The 19,566-nt window shown below is 44.3% G+C and overlaps 1 protein-coding gene across 1 annotated transcript in view; it reads left to right on the top strand.

Moving 5' to 3' along the window:
• LOC126480997 (glutamate receptor 1-like) overlaps window positions 1–19,566 on the top strand; it is a 502,527-nt gene that overhangs the window by 450,800 nt on the left and 32,161 nt on the right. Inside the window, exon 12 of the mRNA XM_050104443.1 lies at window positions 2,801–2,895. Coding sequence (XP_049960400.1) covers window positions 2,801–2,895 — 95 coding nt within the window. The remainder of the gene's footprint in view (window positions 1–2,800; window positions 2,896–19,566) is intronic.

The raw sequence follows: 19,566 nt of genomic DNA on the forward strand, positions 1-19,566 counted from the left end.
TTACACTCTGCAGTTTTTAACTTTTCATTTCGTCATTCGCGAAAAGTCGATGAATATCATTCTCCATATTTACCGGCGAAGAACCGAAATGGCGGGTGTCTACTATTGCTTGACACGTGCCCAGCGAAGCATGTGTCGAGAACTCCCGGCCACATGCCGCCGGCTGTACTGTAACACCTGAAACAGGTTTTGCGTCGGAATGCGAACAACGTGTTCCACTGAAAGAAGACGACAAAGGAACAAACGAGCGGCTTCTCTACCGTACGGGGCACCACCAACAGCCAAGATCACTAGGATTCTGATCAAACACCATGTTACGACTACGTGCGTTGGACAAAAACGCGGAAACACATCACCGTTCCTAATACGGCGTAGGAGAACAATTGACATTTAAAACGTATACCATTCTTCCTGAAAAACAGTAGCAATTGCATGTGATGATGATGAAGGTGGATGGCGATCGCGCACCTTCTCTCCAAAGTAGGCCATACAGGCGCAATAATATTGATATTTGGTGAGTGTGGCGGGCAGAGGAGATGCGGCAATTCGTCCTCGTGCTCACAAAACCAGTCCTGGACGGTGCGAGTTGTGTGAGCAGCGGCTCTGTCGTCTGGGAACACAGATCAGCCTTGCGGAACGAACACTGCACCAAGGGACGGACCTGAACACTTAAAATGGTCACATAATTCTTAGCCCCAACGAGACCTTGTACAGTACCCATGGAGCCCACTGAACACTACGATATGGGAGCCCAATACATTACCGTACCCCCACCATGTTTCACTCTTGGCATGTAAACCTGTTCAGAAGTTGGAAATAGTGTGCAACAAGACTCATCTGACCAAATGACCTTCAATTGCTCCATAGTCCTGGTTTCATGGCTCCGGTTGCGAGAAGTTGCATCACTGATGAGTGGTTTCTGAATCCCAGTTCACCGCGCAGTTTCCTGCTTGTGAAGCTCCCTCCGCGTTGTTTTGGTGCTGACAGAGTACGTGACAGTGACATTCAGTTCCACAGTGATAGGGCGGGTACAAGGCTGCGTCCATGTAGCGATACGCGGAACACTCCAGATACGCATTAGGCTGACAGAGAAATCTTCAGTCGAGGAGGAATGCAATACGCTCGATTTTGTACAATCAGGGTGCTGTGCGTGGCAGCATAATAATGAAAGTCATCCAAGTTCGAACAATACCCCATAACAGAGACCGTGGCCACCAAGTGAGCTCTGGTTGACGGGAGCTACTGGCCGAAATAGGCTGCGAGCTGTCGCAGCCGAGACAAATCCAGACGGCACACGAGGTGGAGCCTGACAGATTACGCTCAGACTCGCCCTATGGCGGTGGAAGAGAGCTGACCGCTGCTAGGCGTCACTTGTTTGAAAACGACCCATTTTCTGTTTGGACACTTCACCAGAAAGTGATAGAAGTGAGACAGATCGATATATGATGGCCTGTGTGCGCATCTGGTTTTACTTTTTTTTGGTAGTTGAGTTTCCTAGGAGAGATGGGAAAGCTGCGGGTAAAACCGCGCGAAGACAAACGCTTAACATCTTAAAAAAAGTTTCGAATACATAAAACAGATCAAAAAACTATTTTAAAAATATACACTTTTGTGGAAACTTTAATTATTCGAAGAAAAAAGGATCACTACACAAGGAAGCGTGCTGCTTTGTTATAATAGTATTGTTGTAGTAATCATCATTCTTTTGGAACGATGAATACCACAACAGAGTCCTTTGGCACTATGGGCAACAACTAATTTGGTGAGGGAGAGGAGGGGCAATGGATGAATGGGCTGAGGTGGAGCGTTGTTGATTAGCGCTTGAAGTCCGGCCTTGCGGCCGAGCGGTTCTAGGCACTTCAGTCTGGAACTGCGCGACCGCTACGGTCGCAGTTTCGAATCCTGCCTCGGGCATGGTTGTGTGTGATGTCCTTAGGTTACTTAGGTTTAAGTAGTTCTAAGTTTTAGGGGACTGATGACCTCAGGAGTTAAGTCCCATAGTGCTCAGAGCCATTTGATTAGCGCTTGAAGAAGGGTATATCTGTGGAGGAATTTCATTGCTCAGTAGTGGGAATTGGTACGGGTTCCAGCGGGAAAGGATGGATGGGGCGTTGAGTATGGATACAGTCACCCCTAACACAGCAGCATACCGAGAATGATGAAGAATAGGTGGGATATTTGGTGCTGGCGCTGGGTTTTCAGATTAATATAGAATTAGAAGGTGTCCCGAAGAAAATGTGGAATAGAGCGGGAGTTGGGGGAAGGTATATGGATACTGTAGGTGCAGTACGGTGCTTGTTCGTCTAGGATTTCAAGGGATTTGTATTACCTGGAAGAACTGGAGATCCAGGGAACACAGGCATATGCTAGGATGGGGTCGCTGAGTGTTCTGTAGGTGAGGGTAATAGCAGAGAACATAGACGAGAGAAAGTAGCTTTACTCAGTTATGATGAATAGTAAGAAGGCGTGTATGCTATGTTATTTTTCTGTCAGCGGTTAGTCGTTACTTTGTTAGTGAGAGGAATAGGTTGGCTGTGGATGTAGTGGTGGAAACCTGGACGACGGAAACGTCTAGTGATGCTGCCAGAGATAGTGGCTTCCCTGTTCCTCTTATATGCTTGAATTTCACAAATATTACAACACCCGGTGGGAAGATTAAAATGGCGTTAGGTGTTGAAAAATAGTAAAGTACGAGTTGCCTGTAAACCTGAGAAACTCATGTTGGTTCAAAGAGATCATTGGTATGTACAAACTGTTTACGTTGTGCGGAGAGCCTCTTACAGGTGGTGTTCTGTTGCAGACGAGCTGAGGATAGTGAAGGACGGCCAATACGGAGCGGAGAACCCGGATGTGGAGGGAGGCTGGGATGGAATGGTGGGGGAGCTCGTCCGCAAGGTAAGCAGCCGGCTCAGCATGCTGCTGCATGGACTGAATGAAAATATACTCAGACCATATTCTATGACACGTAAGTTGCACACTTCATAAAGATTGTGAACTATTATTTTACCATCCATTAATCAAAGCGTTGTTAGACATTTTAAATTTTTCTTCCTCTTCTTGCATCCCTTTAGTCTTGTAAATTGTTAAAATTCATGGTTAAATCTTCAGCTGTCATTTATTTTGCGCAATTCGCCACTGGTTTCGGTCAATGACCATTATGAAGCTTTGCCTAAAACGAATAAATTGCGATTAGAGATTACATAGTTAACCAGGAGATATGACGTTAAATACTATTTCACCTACTGCCGTAAATGGAATAAAAGTTAAACCATAATTTGAACAATAGTAATCTGCTCCTTTAAGTCCACGATAGGACGAAAAAATTTATACCAATAATAACTGTGTACGATAATCTTAGTCAAGAACCAGGTCCACATCGAGAGCTAGTAACCCACCGACGAATGTAACTAGGCCAAAAAGTCAACGATACAGTCAAAGACATCACCATATCAGAGATAAAACTATAGTATGTAATAGCTTTCAGTATTAATTTACTAAGAGGTACATTATGATCTTTGGTTGCAAGTAAACACTGAACATTAGTGAGCGAGACCGTGAAATTCCATATACAAAAATGTGATACACAAAGAAATACCACACTGGCAACGATTGTAATCTAAAATACAACGTAGCTGTTGCAAATAAATCTACTTAAATCATATTAAACCATTTAACGACATCAATACACCAGATAAGCCCACAATTTCGAAATTTTGTATACTACAAAACATCTCAGTTGCCGAAAAATAAGTTAGCTAATACATATTACTGGGATAGAATGTTGTAATGTTAACAGATAAAATGAAAACTTGATATACTAGCAAGTAAACATCAGCTTACAAAATGATGCATCGTAAAGTTTCATACGCAGTGTGAGTATAAAGAAAGCCAACCTCAACAACTTTAGTCTTGTAAATGAGCTACTTGTACCAAAGAACGCATCTTGATACATCTTTTACAAGCTCAGCAACAATAACAGACCACCTTCTCATCGTTTCCGAATAACTGCCACGTAAAAAATTATTTATGTAAGTCCGCCGGTCATTGTTTGACTATATTTAGTAATTGAAATAATGCATTGCAAACCACCAGCTGCAACTTCATCGTTTTATCCCTCTAATGCTTCAGTTCACAAAATTATCATCACTGGAGAGAAAGCTGGACATTAGTGATTGAAACACACACACACACACACACACACACACACACACAAACACATACTCAAACTCACACACACACACACACACACACACACACACACACACACACACATAGGGTGGTCCATTGATAGTGACCGAGCCAAATATCTCACGGAACAAGCGAAAAACGAAAAATCTACAAAGAACGAAACTTGTCTAGCTTGAAGGGGGAAACGAGATGGCGGTATGGTTGGCCCACTATACGGCGCTGCCATAGGTCAAACGGATATCAACTGCGTTTCTTTAAATAGGAACCCTCACATTTTATTACATATTCGTGACGTACGTCAAGAAATATCAGTGTTTTAGTTGGACCACTTTCTTCGCTTTGTGATATATATATATATATATATATATATATATATATATATATATATATATATATATATATAAAACAGTAACTCACTACATATTTCCCACGGTCTTGGTTCACGTAACATTTGCTAATCATTACAGCAAATTCGGCACAAGCTTGTGATCATGATTTTCTAACATAAGTTGCCGTATTGTTTAGCAAATACTGCGTGAGCCAAATTAGAGGTAAGTTCATAGTGAGGTGTGGCCTGGGCTCCCAGTTGGTGCACATCGACAGCGCAGAAAGATAAGTATATAGCTTCTTTCCTGTGTTTACTTCGTAGATTCTTACATACATTGCGTGTGAGTTTCGAATAGGAGGTGTAAATTCGTGTAAATTCAGGCAGATTGTAGCGCAGTCGTTAGGCATTTGTACAGGTTAGTTCATACATTCTTTGCGTGTTTCCCTTGTGTTATCTAGGCACGGGCTCATGTTTCCGTAACTGTTGTTCAACATCGACTAGAATGGACAGGGACTGTGATTGCTGTGTTCGGATAAGGGCTGAGTTGGCATCCCTTCGCTCACAGCTGCAGGCGGCGCTGACTTCGGTCGAGCAGCTTGAGGCTGTTGCCAATGGGCACCACTGTGGGGAGCCGGACTTGGGTATCACGGGGATGTCAACCTCGTCCCGTCTGTCCCCAGATTGGTCTTACGCTGTGGTTGCTCCGATTGCTGCCTGCAGTGGGGCTGAGCCCTCGCCTGTGGTTGATTGAGAGGTCGTTCCAAGGCGTGGCAGGCAGCGAAAGACGTTCCTGGAGGCTGATCAGAAAGCCTCCCCAGTGTGTTGGACAAGCAGGTTTCAGGCACTGTCTCTGGCTGAGCCAGATGCAGCTGCCTGCCCTGTTTCAGAGGATGATTCTCAGCCTTCAAGGTCCGGGCAATCACAGAGGGTGGGCTTATTGGTAGTGGGGATCTCCAATGTTAAACGCGTAATGGGGCCCCTTAGGGATATGGCGGCTAAGGAAGGGAAGAAATCCAGTGTGCACTCCGTGTGCATTCTGGGTGGAGTCATTCCTGATGTGGAAAGGGTCCTTCCGGATGCCATGAAGAGCATAGGGTGCAGCCAGCTGCAGGTGGTGGCAAGTGTCGGCACTAATGACGTGTGTCACTTTGGATCTGAGGAAATTCTCTCTGGATTCCAGCAGCTATCTGATTTGGTGAAGGCTGCCGGTCTTGCTTATAAGATGAAGCCAGAGCCCAAAATCTACAGCATCGTTGACAGAACCGACTGCAGACCTTTGGTGCAGAGCCAGGTGGAGGGTCTGAATCAGAGGCTCAGACGGTTTTGCGACCATGTTGGCTGCAGATTCCTTGACCTGCGCCATAGGGTGGGGGGGTTTCGTCTACCGCTGAATAGGTCAGGAGTTCACTACACTCAGCTGGCGGCTACACGGGTAGCGGAGGCTGTGTGGCGTGGACTGGGCGGTTTTTTAGGTAAGAAGGCCTCGGGAAAGTACGGGGTGGGCTGCAATCTCAAAGGGTGCATGGCAAATACAGGACCTGCTTGGATCAAGGAACAGTCGGAATTGTAGTTGTAAATTGTTGTAGTTGTGCTGGGAAAGTCCCTGAGCTTCAAGCGCTAACAGAAAGCACAGAAGCTGAAATCGTAATAGGTACAGAAAGCTGGCTAAAGCCTGAAATAAGTTCTGCAGAAATTTTTACGAAGTTTCAGACTGTGTTCAGGAAAGATAGATTAGGCAGAATTGGTGGTGGAGTGTTTGTGTCTGTCAGTAGTGGTTTATCTTGTGGTGAAGTCGAAGTAGATACTCCGTGCCTATTGGTATGGGTGGAGGTCATACTTAACAGCCGAACTAAGTTAATAATTGGCTCCTTCTACGAACTCCCAGACCCCGATGATATAGTTGCTGATCAGTTCAGAGAAAATTTGAGTCTCGTAACAAATAAATACCCCACTTATACGGTTATAGTTGGTGGGGACTTCAAACTTCCCTCGATATGTTGGCAAAAATACTTGTTCAAAGCCGGTGGTAGGCAGAAAACATCTTCCGAGGTTGTCCTAAATGATTTCTTCGAAAATTATTTCGAGCAGTTAGTCCACGAACCCACGCGAATTGTAAATGGTTGCGAAAACACACTTGACCTCTTAGCCACAAACAATTGAGAGCTAATAGAGAGCATCATGACTGATACAGGGATTAATGATCACAAGGTCGTTGTAGCTAGGCTCAATACCGTTTCTTCCAAATCCACCAGAAACAAACGCGCCGGCCGAATTGGCCGTGCGGTTCTAGGCGCTACAGCCTGGAACCGCGTGACTGCTACGGTCGCAGGTTCGAATCCTGCCTCGGGCATGGATGCGTGTGATGTCCTTAGGTTAGTTAGGTTTAAGTAGTTCTAAGTTCTAGGGGACTTATGACCTCAGAAGTTAAGTCCCATAGTGCTCAGAGACATTTGAACCTTTTTAGAACCAAATGCAAAATAATTTTATTTAAAAAAGACAATCTCCATTCCTTCCGAACTGACTATGCAAATGTAGACGAGATGTGGCCCAAATTCAAAGAGATAGTAGCAACAGCAATTGAGAGATTCATACCTCATAAATTGGTAAGAGATGGAACTGATCCCCCATGGTACACAAAACAGGTCCGAACGCTGTTGCAGGGGCAACGGAAAAAGCATGCGAAGTTCAGAAGAACGCCAAATCCCGAAGATTGGCTAAAATTTGGCACGGACTTCAATGCGAGACGCCATAATAAGTTCCACAACGAAACATTGTCTCGAAATTTGGTAGAAAATCCGAAAAAATTCTGGTCGTATGTAAAGTACACAAGCGGCAAGACGCAGTCAATACCTTCGCTGCGCAGTGCCGAAGGTACTGTTACCGACGACTGTGCCGCTAAAGCGGAGTTATTGAACGCAGTTTTCCGAAATTCCTTCACCAGGGAAGACGAATGAAATATTTCAGAATCTGAAACACGAACAGCTGCTAGCATGGGTTTCTTAGAAGTAGATACCTTAGGCGTTAAGAAGCATCTCAAATCGCTTGATACCGGGAAGTCTCCAGGTCTAGATTGTATACCGATTAGGTTCCTTTCAGATTACGCTGATACAATAGCTCCCTACTTAGCAATCATATACAACAGCTCGCTCACCAATAGATCTGTATCTACATATTGGAGAATTATGCAGGTCGCACCAGTGTTTAAGAAGGGTAGTAGGAGTAATCCATCGAACCAGAGACCTACATCATTGACGTCGGTTTGCAATAGGGTTAGGTGTGGCAGGTGGCAGTTGACGCTAAATGACGAAAAGCGTGAGGCGATCCACATGAGTTCCAAAAGAAATCCGTTGGAATTCGATTACTCGATAAACAGTACAATTTTCAAGGCTGTCAATTCAATTAAGTGCCTGGGTGTTAAAATTACGGACAACTTCAGTTGGAAAGACCACATAGATAATATTGTGGGGAAGGCGAGCCAAAGGTTGCGTTTCATTGGCAGGACACTTAGAAGATGCAAGAAGTCCACTAAAGAGACAGTTTACACTACACTCGTTCGTCCTGTGTTAGAATATTGCTGCGCGGTGTGGGATCCTTACCCGGTGGAATTGACGGAGGACATCGAAAGGGTGCAAAAAAGGGCAGCTCGTTTTGTATTATCACGTAATGGGGGAGAGAGTGTGGCAGATATGATACGCGAGTTGGGATGGAAGTCATTAAAGCAAAGACGTTTTTCGTCGAGGCGAGATCTATTTACGAAATGTCAGTCACCAACTTTCTCTTCCGAATGCGAAAATATTTTGTTGAGCCCAGCCCACATAGGTAGGAATGATCATCAAAATAAAATAAGAGAAATCAGAGCTCGAACAAAAAGGCTTAGGTGTTCGTTTTTCCCGCACGCTGTTCGGGAGTGGAATGGTAGAGAGATAGTATGATTGTGGTTAGATGAACCCTCTGCCAAGCACTTAAATGTGAATTGCAGAGTAGTCATGTAGATGTAGATGTAGATGAGGTGAATGAGTAAATCATGAATGTCCAGCTTTCCTTCCAGTGATGATATTTTATGAACGGAAATCGCTGCAGTGGTCTGCAGTGCATTATTCCAAGTAACTTGAAAGCTGTAGAGCGTTTCTTCGAGAAAATATAATGTATTTAGTACCTTGATGTTCTGGATTCCAACCGACCTACAGTCTATTAACAGAAAACCAGCCCGCCTGCACAACCGTTCGTGTTAAGCGCGCTTCCGGAACGGGGAGCAGCTCAGACTCCGGATTGAAAATGCCCAGAGGACGGACGACAAGGATCGTATGCTGCCTACACTGATGCGGGTTTTAGGCGATTTTCCACACCCCACGAGGTAAATACCCAGCTGAAACCGAAGTCCCGCCTCAGTTAACGGTTCGCTTGGGTAACACTACATACAGACTGTGCGGTTCAGATTTCCGTCCCAGGGCTAGTGGGGTGGCGACAGGAAGATCATCTAGCCATCCGTTAAATTAATAATGCCACTTCCGTTAGTAATGAAGCCCATGCGGAACAGGCTCAACAAAGTGAAGATGCTAATTAAAAATCTTTTTTGCATTTTATGTTTGCTAGATTGTTGCTTGTGATGAAGAATAAGCTGAAGTTTAAGAGACTAGTTAGGAAGAATCAGCCCAGAAATAACTGGGATACAGAAGTACTAGGGACCGAAGAGATACACTTGAAATTCTGTGAGGCTACAGATAAAGCGATATGCAGCAACTCTGTAGGTGGTTCAGCTGAAGAGGAGTGGGCGTCTCCAAAAAAGGCAATCAAAGACGTTGCAAAGAAAAACATAGGTACAAAGAAGGAAACTGTGAAGAAACCATGAGTAACGGTAGCAGTACTTCAGCTGATCGACGAAAGGGGGACGTATGAAGATATTCAGGAAAATTCAGGAATACATGAATACAAGTCACTTAGAAGTGAATTAAATAGGAAGTGAAAGGAAGCTAAGGCGAAACGGATGCAGGAAAAATGTGAAAAATCGAAAAAGCTATTATGGTTGGAAGGACTGCCTCAGAAAAATAGCGAATTCAAAACAACTTTCGGCGAAATTAAAAGCAAGGATATTAACATTAAGACTACAACGGGAATTCCACTCTTAAATGCAGAGGAGGGAGAGGATAGGTGGAAATAGTACACTGAAGGCATCCACATAGGGAAGATACTTGTCTGGTGACGTGGTAGAACAAACAAGAGTCGACAGGGAAGACGTAGGGGGTCCAGTATTAGAATCAGAATTTAAAAGAGCTTAGGAAGACATAAGAGTAATGCGGAAGGTATAGACAATATTCCGTCAGAATTTCTAATATCATTGGGTAATGCGACAACAAAACGTCTATTCATGTTGGTGTTGAGAATGAATGAGTATGGCGTTATAATATCTGACTTTCGGAAAAAAATCATTTACACAATTCCGAAGATTGCAAGAGCCAACAAGTGCGAGAATTATCGCACAGTCAGCTTAACAGCTCAGATATCCAAGTTGCTGACAAGATACATGGTGATTATAATTAAAGTTAAGCTTTTAAAATGCTGTAGAAATAACACCACTGGTCAGAATGACGTCAAACTGCAACGGAATATTATCGGATAAAGGGGAAAACGTATGGCAGAAGGAAAAAATAGTGTGAAAATTGATCAATAGGTGGCGCCGTATGTGTCAGAATACGTAAATGAAAACACCTGTCATGCGCACGACCCATTGAAGCCGGTATAAACACGCCAGGTACACGGTTTTTCCTCCTTTTGGTCGGCGGCGTTCGGCATAACTGTCTCAATACAGGGTCGCGCTCTGCTCTACACACGTCGCTCTTCAGAAGTTCCGGACGAGTTTGAAAAAAAGGCGTGGGTCTGGAGAAACTGATTCGGAAATTCGAAAAGACGAGTTCTTTTGGTGTGCAACCCGGTAGAGGGAAGAATCGAACTGATTCGACGTCAGTGGAAGCAGTTACCTCAGCAATTCAGGAGGAGACGAGTGGTGGTGAGCAAACGTGTACTGCACGGAGAATTGGACACGCCCGTAGGTACGGTGCGTAAAATCCTGTGAAACATTCTTATTTGCTATCCATTTAGAATTACCCATGTGCACGAGTTGCTTCCTGTTGATCTGCCAGCGAGAGGGACTTTTGCTTTAGAATTTCTTGCTAGCATGGAAGTGGACAATGATTGGCCGTGGAAGATTTTGTGGACAGACGAAGCTCACTTCCGTCTGACAGGATATGTTAGTACACAGAGATGTCTAATATGGGCAACGGAAAATCCACACGCAAATCTTTTATTACAGGGCCATATTTTTTCGAAGAGACAGGTGCTTCCGGTCCTGTTACCTGTACCGTTACTGGTAAGCACTATGAGTGTCTTTTGCGCAACCACGTCATTCCGGCTCTCTAACAGCGTGGATGTGTTGATGAGATCATTTTTAAGCAAGATGGAGCACCTCTGCACATTTCAAATCCAGTTAAGCAGATGCTGAAGCACTATTTCGGAAATGCTAGAATTGTGAGCCACCGTTTCCCTACAGCGTGGCAATCCCGATCACCTAATCTCAATCCGTCTGACTTCTGGCTGTGTTCAGTTTTCTGATTGCAAACTTAGATGCATCGAAGGCACGCATTGCGGAACACATTCTGAACGTGATCCCGGAAACACATCGATTAGTTGTGGAACATGCTTTTTCTCGATTTCAACATGTTGCAGAAAACGGTGGACAGCATATTGAACATGTTTTGGCCAGTCACACGGAAAATAATATTCCGATTTCATTCTGATTGATGCATTTTATGCAGTTTTTAGCCCCAGGAAAGTTAAAAACTGATGTAATTCATGCCTTTTTTGCGGTTTTTGGCCTCAGGACAATTAAAAACCGATTTTTCCCATTCAATGTGATATGGCCTTGCCGGAAGGTCTTACGTAACTAACAGTATCACACCTATACACCTATGCACACTGAGTAATACGGTTTGTTTAACGTCAAACGTATGCCTTAGGCATTGTTGTATGATTCATTCGTCATTTGTAGTCGACCACTATTAAATTCTGAGGCTTACAGCACCATCTACTGCTACATTTTGTAACTGTTTCTTTTTCTTCTGCCATACGTTTTCCGCTTGTCCGACAATATTCCGTTGCAATTTTACATCATTCTGACCAGTGATGTTGTTTCTACAGTGGTTTGAAAGTTTAACTTTAATTATAACCACCCTGCACGTAAGAATGGAAAAGATAATTGAGTATGTGTTAGATGACGATCAGTTTGGTTTTAGGGAAGGTAAAGGCATTAGAGAGCCAGTTCTGGCACGACACGTTCATAGCATTTTTTATCTGGAAAAAGCATTCAGCAATTTAAATGGTGCATGGTGTTTGAAATTCTGAGAAAAATAGGGGTAAGCTCTGCGAAAATACGGATATTATACAATGTGTCCAAGAGTCAAGACTGGGAGGCATAGAACGAAAAGGTCAGGCTAAAAAGGGTGTAACGCATGGATGTAGTCTTTCGCCCCTACTCTTCAATACAGACACCGAAGAAGCACTTACGGAAATAAAAGCAAAGTTCAACAGCGGAATTAAACTTCAAGTTGCAAGGATATCGATGATACGATTCGTTGATGACATGAAGAAGAATTACAGGATCTGCTGAATCGAATGCGTAGTCTGTTGAGTACATAATAGGGATTGAGAGTAAACTGAGAAAAGGGTAGAGTAATGAAAAGCAGCAGAATTGAGAACAGCGGAAAACTTAACATAAAGATTGGTAATCACGAAGTAGATGAGTTTAAGCAACTCATCTACCTAGGCAACAAAATAACCCATGACGCACGGAGCATTGCCGAAAAGGGCATTCCTGGCCAAGAGAAGTCTGCTAGTATGAAACGTAGGCCTTAATTTGAGGAAGAAATTTCTGATAATGTGCGTCTGGAGCAAAGAATTATATGGCAGTGAAACGTGTACTGTGGGAAAATAGTAACAGGAAAGAATCGAAGCATTTGATATGTGGCGCAACAGAAGAATGTTGAAAAGTAGGTGGACTGATAAGGTAAGGAATGAAGAGGTTCTCTGGAGAATCGGGTAGCAAAGGATATATAGAAAACACTGAGAATAAGAAGGGTCAGGATGGTAGGACACTTGTTACATCATGACGGAATTTCTTCCCTGGTATAGGGAGCTATAGAGGGTAAAAACTGTAGAGGAAGACAGAAATTGGAACACATCCAGCAAATAATTGAGGACGTAGGTTGCAAGTGCTGTTATGAGATGAAGACGTTGGCACAGGAGAGAAATTCGTGAAGGATTATATCGATCCAGTCAGAAGACTGATGACTCAAAAATCTATTGCTATGGGTTTACAGTTATTCAGGTTTTCTTTGGCAGAAAGTATAGAGATTCAGAATAGAGTTAACTGCTTCATTAATTTCATGTCGCAATCTAACGTAAAAAAATCTTTAATCTTTGCTGTGGAATTATTTCACCCTGCATTTCGGAAGCCTTTACGAGGATTTTATAAAGGGGTGCGAAGTCGTAATAAGAAGCGACGGTGGAAAAAATCACCTCATATAAGGGATGTTCAGACAGTAGATGGGCAATCGTTTGTCTATATAGTTGTGTTTTTACCCATTGAGGTTACCCGTGGACCGTGGGAAATCTAATAAAAGAACTTCGTGTTAGACTGTTGGTGTAGAAGGAATATGGACACTTCAGACGATTAATGAATGTACACCTGTTGTCAAGGAACAAATAACGTAGCACAGTAGTCGAAGTGAGGATGCAAATCACAATAGTTTAAATCAATAATTAAGTGGAATGTTGATCACAGCATAAGACACAAAATATTCTGTAAGCTATGGTACTTTCTGTCATTTAACATCTTAAGAATAAAATTTTCTGCTCATTTCCTAGGTTGAGAAATGCCATTTCGGGTCGTACTACTAAACAGCTGGAGAGAGTCACATCCTTAAAAATTCTAAGGAATAAGAAACTGATGTCTCTCTCTGGACAACAGTTTTTTCAGGCAATTTCAACTCCTCCTACATAGCATAACTGACGAGGGAACGTGGTCTGCAGCCGTAAAATACTTTAAGGGATGCAGTTGTCCAGAAGCTGTAATTAATCAACAATTTCATTTTAATCGTTATGGATTACAGAATTTAAAAAATGCTGCTTCAAATGTTACCTGTTGTATCGCTGAATCGCATGTCGATTATAAGCTAATGAATTCTGGTGCTGTGACAATAATGACCGCATATACTACATCCCATAAAACATTAAATATGTCATGCAAACAAATACAACGATGTTATGGGTAAGACGAATGAAAGACTGTGTTTATTGGTAGAATATTTAGAAGTTACGACAAAGCTACTAAACATATTGCTTGTCCTTCCTCTTCTCCGGTAGTATGTAGTATGGCATATTTACCAGGCTGGAATGAGGGAGGATATGGAAGAAATTCAAAGAAGGGCAGCTCGTTCTGTATTATGCGAAATATGGGAGAGAGTGTACTAGTATAATATGGGTGGCAATGATTAAACCGAAGGCGTTTTTAATTAAACGAAATTTTTGTCACCAACTTTCTCATCAGAATATTTCGTTGACTCCCACCTACAAAGGAAGAAACAATCATCATAATTAAATAAGAGAAATCAGAGCTCGCCGGGAATGACTGAGGTATTCATTTCTTCTACGTGCTTTTTAACTGTTAGAGTGTGGTTTGATAAGTCTGGTAAAAAAACAAGATGAAATGTTTCATTAACACCTCACCTGAGTTCTCGATATATTGAGAAATATACACTTGGTCCATCCAGCAACCACCAGCTTTTTCATCCCATCAATAAAACAGGTTTTGTCGGTCTCTGCAAAATACTCATTGAATGCATTTAATACTTCTTCATTTGACAAAAATTTCATCGCAGCAACCGGAATTTCAAATTAGGGAACGGGAAGAAGTCGCCTGGTTAACACAGTTGACGAAGTAGCAATTCAAAGCCAAATTCATACACTTTCGCCATTCTTATTCCTAGTGATTGGAATGGTGCGTTATCCTGGTGAAAGAGCACTTATTTTATGTGCCAACCTTAGTCGTTTTGCAACCAACGGAAGTTCCAGACGATCCGTCAATCAAGCTTAATTCGGTCCAGTTACGGTTCTGCCTTTATCCAAGTAATCTACGAGGATTGTTCCTTGAGAGTGCGAAAGAACCGCGACTATCATCTTACCACCTGATGGAATGATCTTTACCTTTTTGGTGCAATTTCTCCAAGCTTTCCCCATTGCTTTTATTGCTGTTTTCACTCTGGTGTGTAATGATGGATTCATGCTTCATCAGCAGTCACACATCGGTGCAAAGCGTCTTGTGGATTGCGAATGGACACCGCTAGACTTTCTGATGAAATGTGACGGATGCGCGTTAAGTAGACTGTGAGCAGTCGTGGTACCCACATCGCGTACACCTTGTTCACAGTTAATTCACCGCGTAAGACATTATATACTCGCTCAGTAGAATGCCTACGGTCTCAGCAACTCCGAATGTTTATTCGGCGGTCTAGCATTATCATATCACGCACTATGACAATGGTTTCCTTTGTGATGACCTCAGGTGGACGGTCATGAGCCACTCCACGCAGCTCTGTTTTGATTTCTGCGGCAGTCCAACCCTTCAAATGAAAAGGTTTCTTAGGTGCACGGAACTTCGTTTTTCCATTTTCATTAGTAGTCGACACATTGACCAATTCAGACGGCTGTCAGCAGTGAACTGTAAGCTGTACATTGTTGAAACTTTTTATACAATTCTTGGAATAATGAAGCTTACCAACCATGAAGGCGCAACAAAAATGTTCCACTCTTTCACGGAAATTCACCAGACTTATGGAGTCACCTTCTGAAATTGCAGAGTATTCACGTACATATAGATGTAGCCGTAGTTGTAGGAGGGTTGGAACTTTAATAGTGACAAAATATATACGTGTTTCAAAGTTTTACTGACCTTCAAAGTAGGCACTAGCTTTGTATATAACCTGTTGCCAGCGATGTGGAAGTCGTAGGATACACTTAGCACTCCCAGGTGTATTGACAGTTCGAGCGGCGCCGTCTATTGCCCGACGAATTTGTAGCAGTTCTGAAGCGAATGCCGTGAAATGTTTCCTTCAGTTTAGAAATCGAGATGAACTCACGAGGACTTGTCAGATGAGTGCAGTAGCTAGTATAGCACTTACCAGGCACATCAGTCAAACAAATCAGTAACAGCTTGCACTGTACGTGCTTGAGCATTGTCCTGCAAAATGATGGTCAGGTCCTGCAGAAAGTGTCATTATTTCTAAGCTGGTCGCAGGTTGTGTTCCAAAAGTAAACAGCATAGAGACAGAAGTGATGACACTTTCTGCAGGACCTGACCATCATTTTGCAGGACAATGCTGAAGCACGCACAGTGCAAGCTGTTACTGATTAGCTTAACTGATGGGGCTGCTAAGTGCTATACATCTACATCTACATCTACATACATACTCCGCAATCCACCATACGGTGCGTGGCAGAGGATATCTCGTACCACAACTAGCATCTTCTCTCCCTGTTCCACTCCCAAACAGAAAGAGGGAGAAATGACTGCGTATATGCGTCTGTGCGAGCACTAATCCCTCTTATCTTATCTTTGTGGTCTTTCCGCGAAATATAAGTTGGCGGCAGTCAGCCTCAAATGCTGGTTCTCTAAATTTTCTCAGTAGCCATTCACGGAAAGAACACCTCCTTTCCTCCAGAGACTCCCACCCGAGTTCCTGAAGCATTTCCGTAAAACTCACATGATGATCAAACCTACAGGTAACAAACCTAGCAGCCCGCCTCTGAATAGCTTCTATGTCCTCCCTCAATCCGACCTGATAGGGATCCAAAACGCTCGAGCAGTGGAGGAGGAGAAGATTAGTGTTTAACGTCCCATCGACAACGATGTCATTAGAGACGGAGCACAAGCCCGGGTTAGGGAAGGATGAGGAAGGAAATCGGCCGTGCCCTTTCAAAGGAACCATCCCGGCATTTGCCTGAAGGGATATAGGGAAATCACGGAAAACCTAAATCAGGATGGCCGGACGCGGAATTGAACCGTCGTCCTTCCGAATGCGAGTCCAGTGCGCTAACCACTGCGCCACCTCGCTCGGTGCTCGAGCAGTACTCGAGGATATGTCGTATTGGTGTTTTATAAGCGGTCTCCTTTACAGATGAACCACATCTTCCCAAAATTCTACCAATGTACAGAAGACGACTATCCACCTTCCCCACAACTGCCAATACATGCTTGTCCCAGTTCATATCGCTCTGCAATGTTACGCCCAAATATTTAATCGACGTGACTGTGCCAAGCGCTACACTGCTAATGGAGTATTCAAACATTACGTGATTCTTATTCCTATTGATCTTCATTAATTTACATTTATTTATATATAGAGTTAGCTGCCATTCTTTACACCAACCACAAATCCTGTCCAAGTCATCTTGTATCCTCCTACAATCACTCAACGACGACACCTTCCCGTGCACCACAGCATCATCAGCAAACAGCCGCACATTACTATCTACCCTACCCAAAAGACCATTTATGTACATAGAAAACAACAGCGGACCTACCACACTTCCCTGGGGCACTCCCTCACCTCCGATGAACACTTACCATCGAGGACAACCTACTGGGTTCTATTACTTAAGAAGTCTTCGAGTCACTCACATATTTGGGAACCAATCCCATATACTTGTACCTTAGTTAGGGTCTGCAGTGGGGCACTGAGTCAAACGCTTTCCGGAAGTCAAGGAATATGGCATCCGTCTGATACCCTTCATCCATGGTTCGCAAGATATCATGTGACAAAAGGGCGAGTTGCGCTTCGCGGGAGCGATGCTTTCTAAAGCCGTGCTGATGCATGGACAGCAACTATTCTGTCTCAAGGAAATTCATTATATTTGAACTGAGAATATGTTTAAGAATCCTGCAACAAACCGATGTTAAGGATATTGGTCTGTAATTTTGAGGATCCGTCCTTCTACCTTTCTTGCATATAGGCGTCACCTGCGCTTTTTTTCCAGTCGCTCGGGACTTTACGTTGGGCAAGAGATTCGCGATAAATGCAAGCTAATGCAGTAGTGTACTCTCTGTAAAACCGAACTGGAATCCCATCAGGACCTGGCGATTTATTTATTTTCAACCCATTCAGCTGCTTCACAACCCCAGGGATGTCTATCACTATGTCCTCCATACTGGAATCTGTACAAGACTCAAACGGCGCTATGTTTTTACGGTACTCCTGCGTGAAAGATTTCTCAAATGTTAAATTTAAAATTTCAGCTTTCGTTTTGCTGTCTTCCGTTGCCAGGCCAGACTGATCAGTGAGTGGCTGGATGGAAGCCTTCGACCCGCTTACCGATTTTACGTAAGACCAGAATTTCCACCGAGGGAGGTTGCGCAGTGGTTAGACACTGGACCAGCATTCGGGAGGACGACGGTTCAATCCCTCGTCCGGCCATCCTGATTTAGGTTTCCCGTGATTTCCCTAAATCTCTCCAGGCAAATGCCGGGATGGTTCCTTTCAAAGGGCACGGCCGACTTCCTTCCCAGTCCTTCCCTAATCCGATGAGACCGATGACCTCGCTGTCTGGTCTCCTTCCCCAAACAACCCAAACCTCAGAATTTCCTTGGGTTTTCAGCAAGATCTTTGGTGGTTGTATCTGTATACCATCTACTGCACTTCCCTGACGTAAGCGCTCGTGAGTTCAACTCGCTTCAGAACTGCTACAAATTCGTCGGGCAATAGACCAAGCCGCTCGAACTGCCAACACAACTGGCACTGCGAAGGGTATCCTACGACTTCCACATCGCTGGAAACGGGTTATGCACAATGCTGGTGACTCTAATTTGAAGGTTATTAAAACTTTGAAAGACGTATCTGTTCTGTACGAGCTGTAAATACACTCCTGGAAATTGAAATAAGAACACCGTGAATTCATTGTCCCAGGAAGGGGAAACTTTATTGACACATTCCTGGGGTCAGATACATCACATGATCACACTGACAGAACCACAGGCACATAGACACAGGCAACAGAGCATGCACAATGTCGGCACTGGTACAGTGTATATCCACCTTTCGCAGCAATGCAGGCTGCTATTCTCCCATGGAGACGATCGTAGAGATGCTGGATGTAGTCCTGTGGAACGGCTTGCCATGCCATTTCCACCTGGCGCCTCAGTTGGACCAGCGTTCGTGCTGGACGTGCAGACCGCGTGAGACGACGCTCCATCCAGTCCCAAACATGCTCAATGCGGGACAGATCCGGAGATCTTGCTGGCCAGGGTAGTTGACTTACACCTTCTAGAGCACGTTGGGTGGCACGGGATACATGCGGACGTGCATTGTCCTGTTGGAACAGCAAGTTCCCTTGCCGGTCTAGGAATGGTAGAACGATGGGTTCGATGACGGTTTGGATGTACCGTGCACTATTCAGTGTCCCCTCGACGATCACCAGTGGTGTACGGCCAGTGTAGGAGATCGCTCCCCACACCATGATGCCGGGTGTTGGCCCTGTGTGCCTCGGTCGTATGCAGTCCTGATTGTGGCGCTCACCTGCACGGCGCCAAACACGCATACGACCATCATTGGCACCAAGGCAGAAGCGACTCTCATCGCTGAAGACGACACGTCTCCATTCGTCCCTCCATTCACGCCTGTCGCGACACCACTGGAGGCGGGCTGCACGATGTTGGGGCGTGAGCGGAAGACGGCCTAACGGTGTGCGGGACCGTAGCCCAGCTTCGTGGAGACGGTTGCGAATGGTCCTCGCCGATACCCCAGGAGCAGCAGTGTCCCTAATTTGCTGGGAAGTAGCGGTGCGGTCCCCTACGGCACTGCGTAGGATCCTACGGTCTTGGCGTGCATCCGTGCGTCGCTGCGGTCCGGTCCCACGTCGACGGGCACGTGCACCTTCCGCCGTCCACTGGCGACAACATCGATGTACTGTGGAGACCTCACGCCCCACGTGTTGAGCAATTCGGCGGT

Source organism: Schistocerca serialis, chromosome 5 (genome assembly GCF_023864345.2).
Source record: "Schistocerca serialis cubense isolate TAMUIC-IGC-003099 chromosome 5, iqSchSeri2.2, whole genome shotgun sequence".
In the NCBI taxonomy this organism is placed as follows: domain Eukaryota; kingdom Metazoa; phylum Arthropoda; class Insecta; order Orthoptera; family Acrididae; genus Schistocerca; species Schistocerca serialis.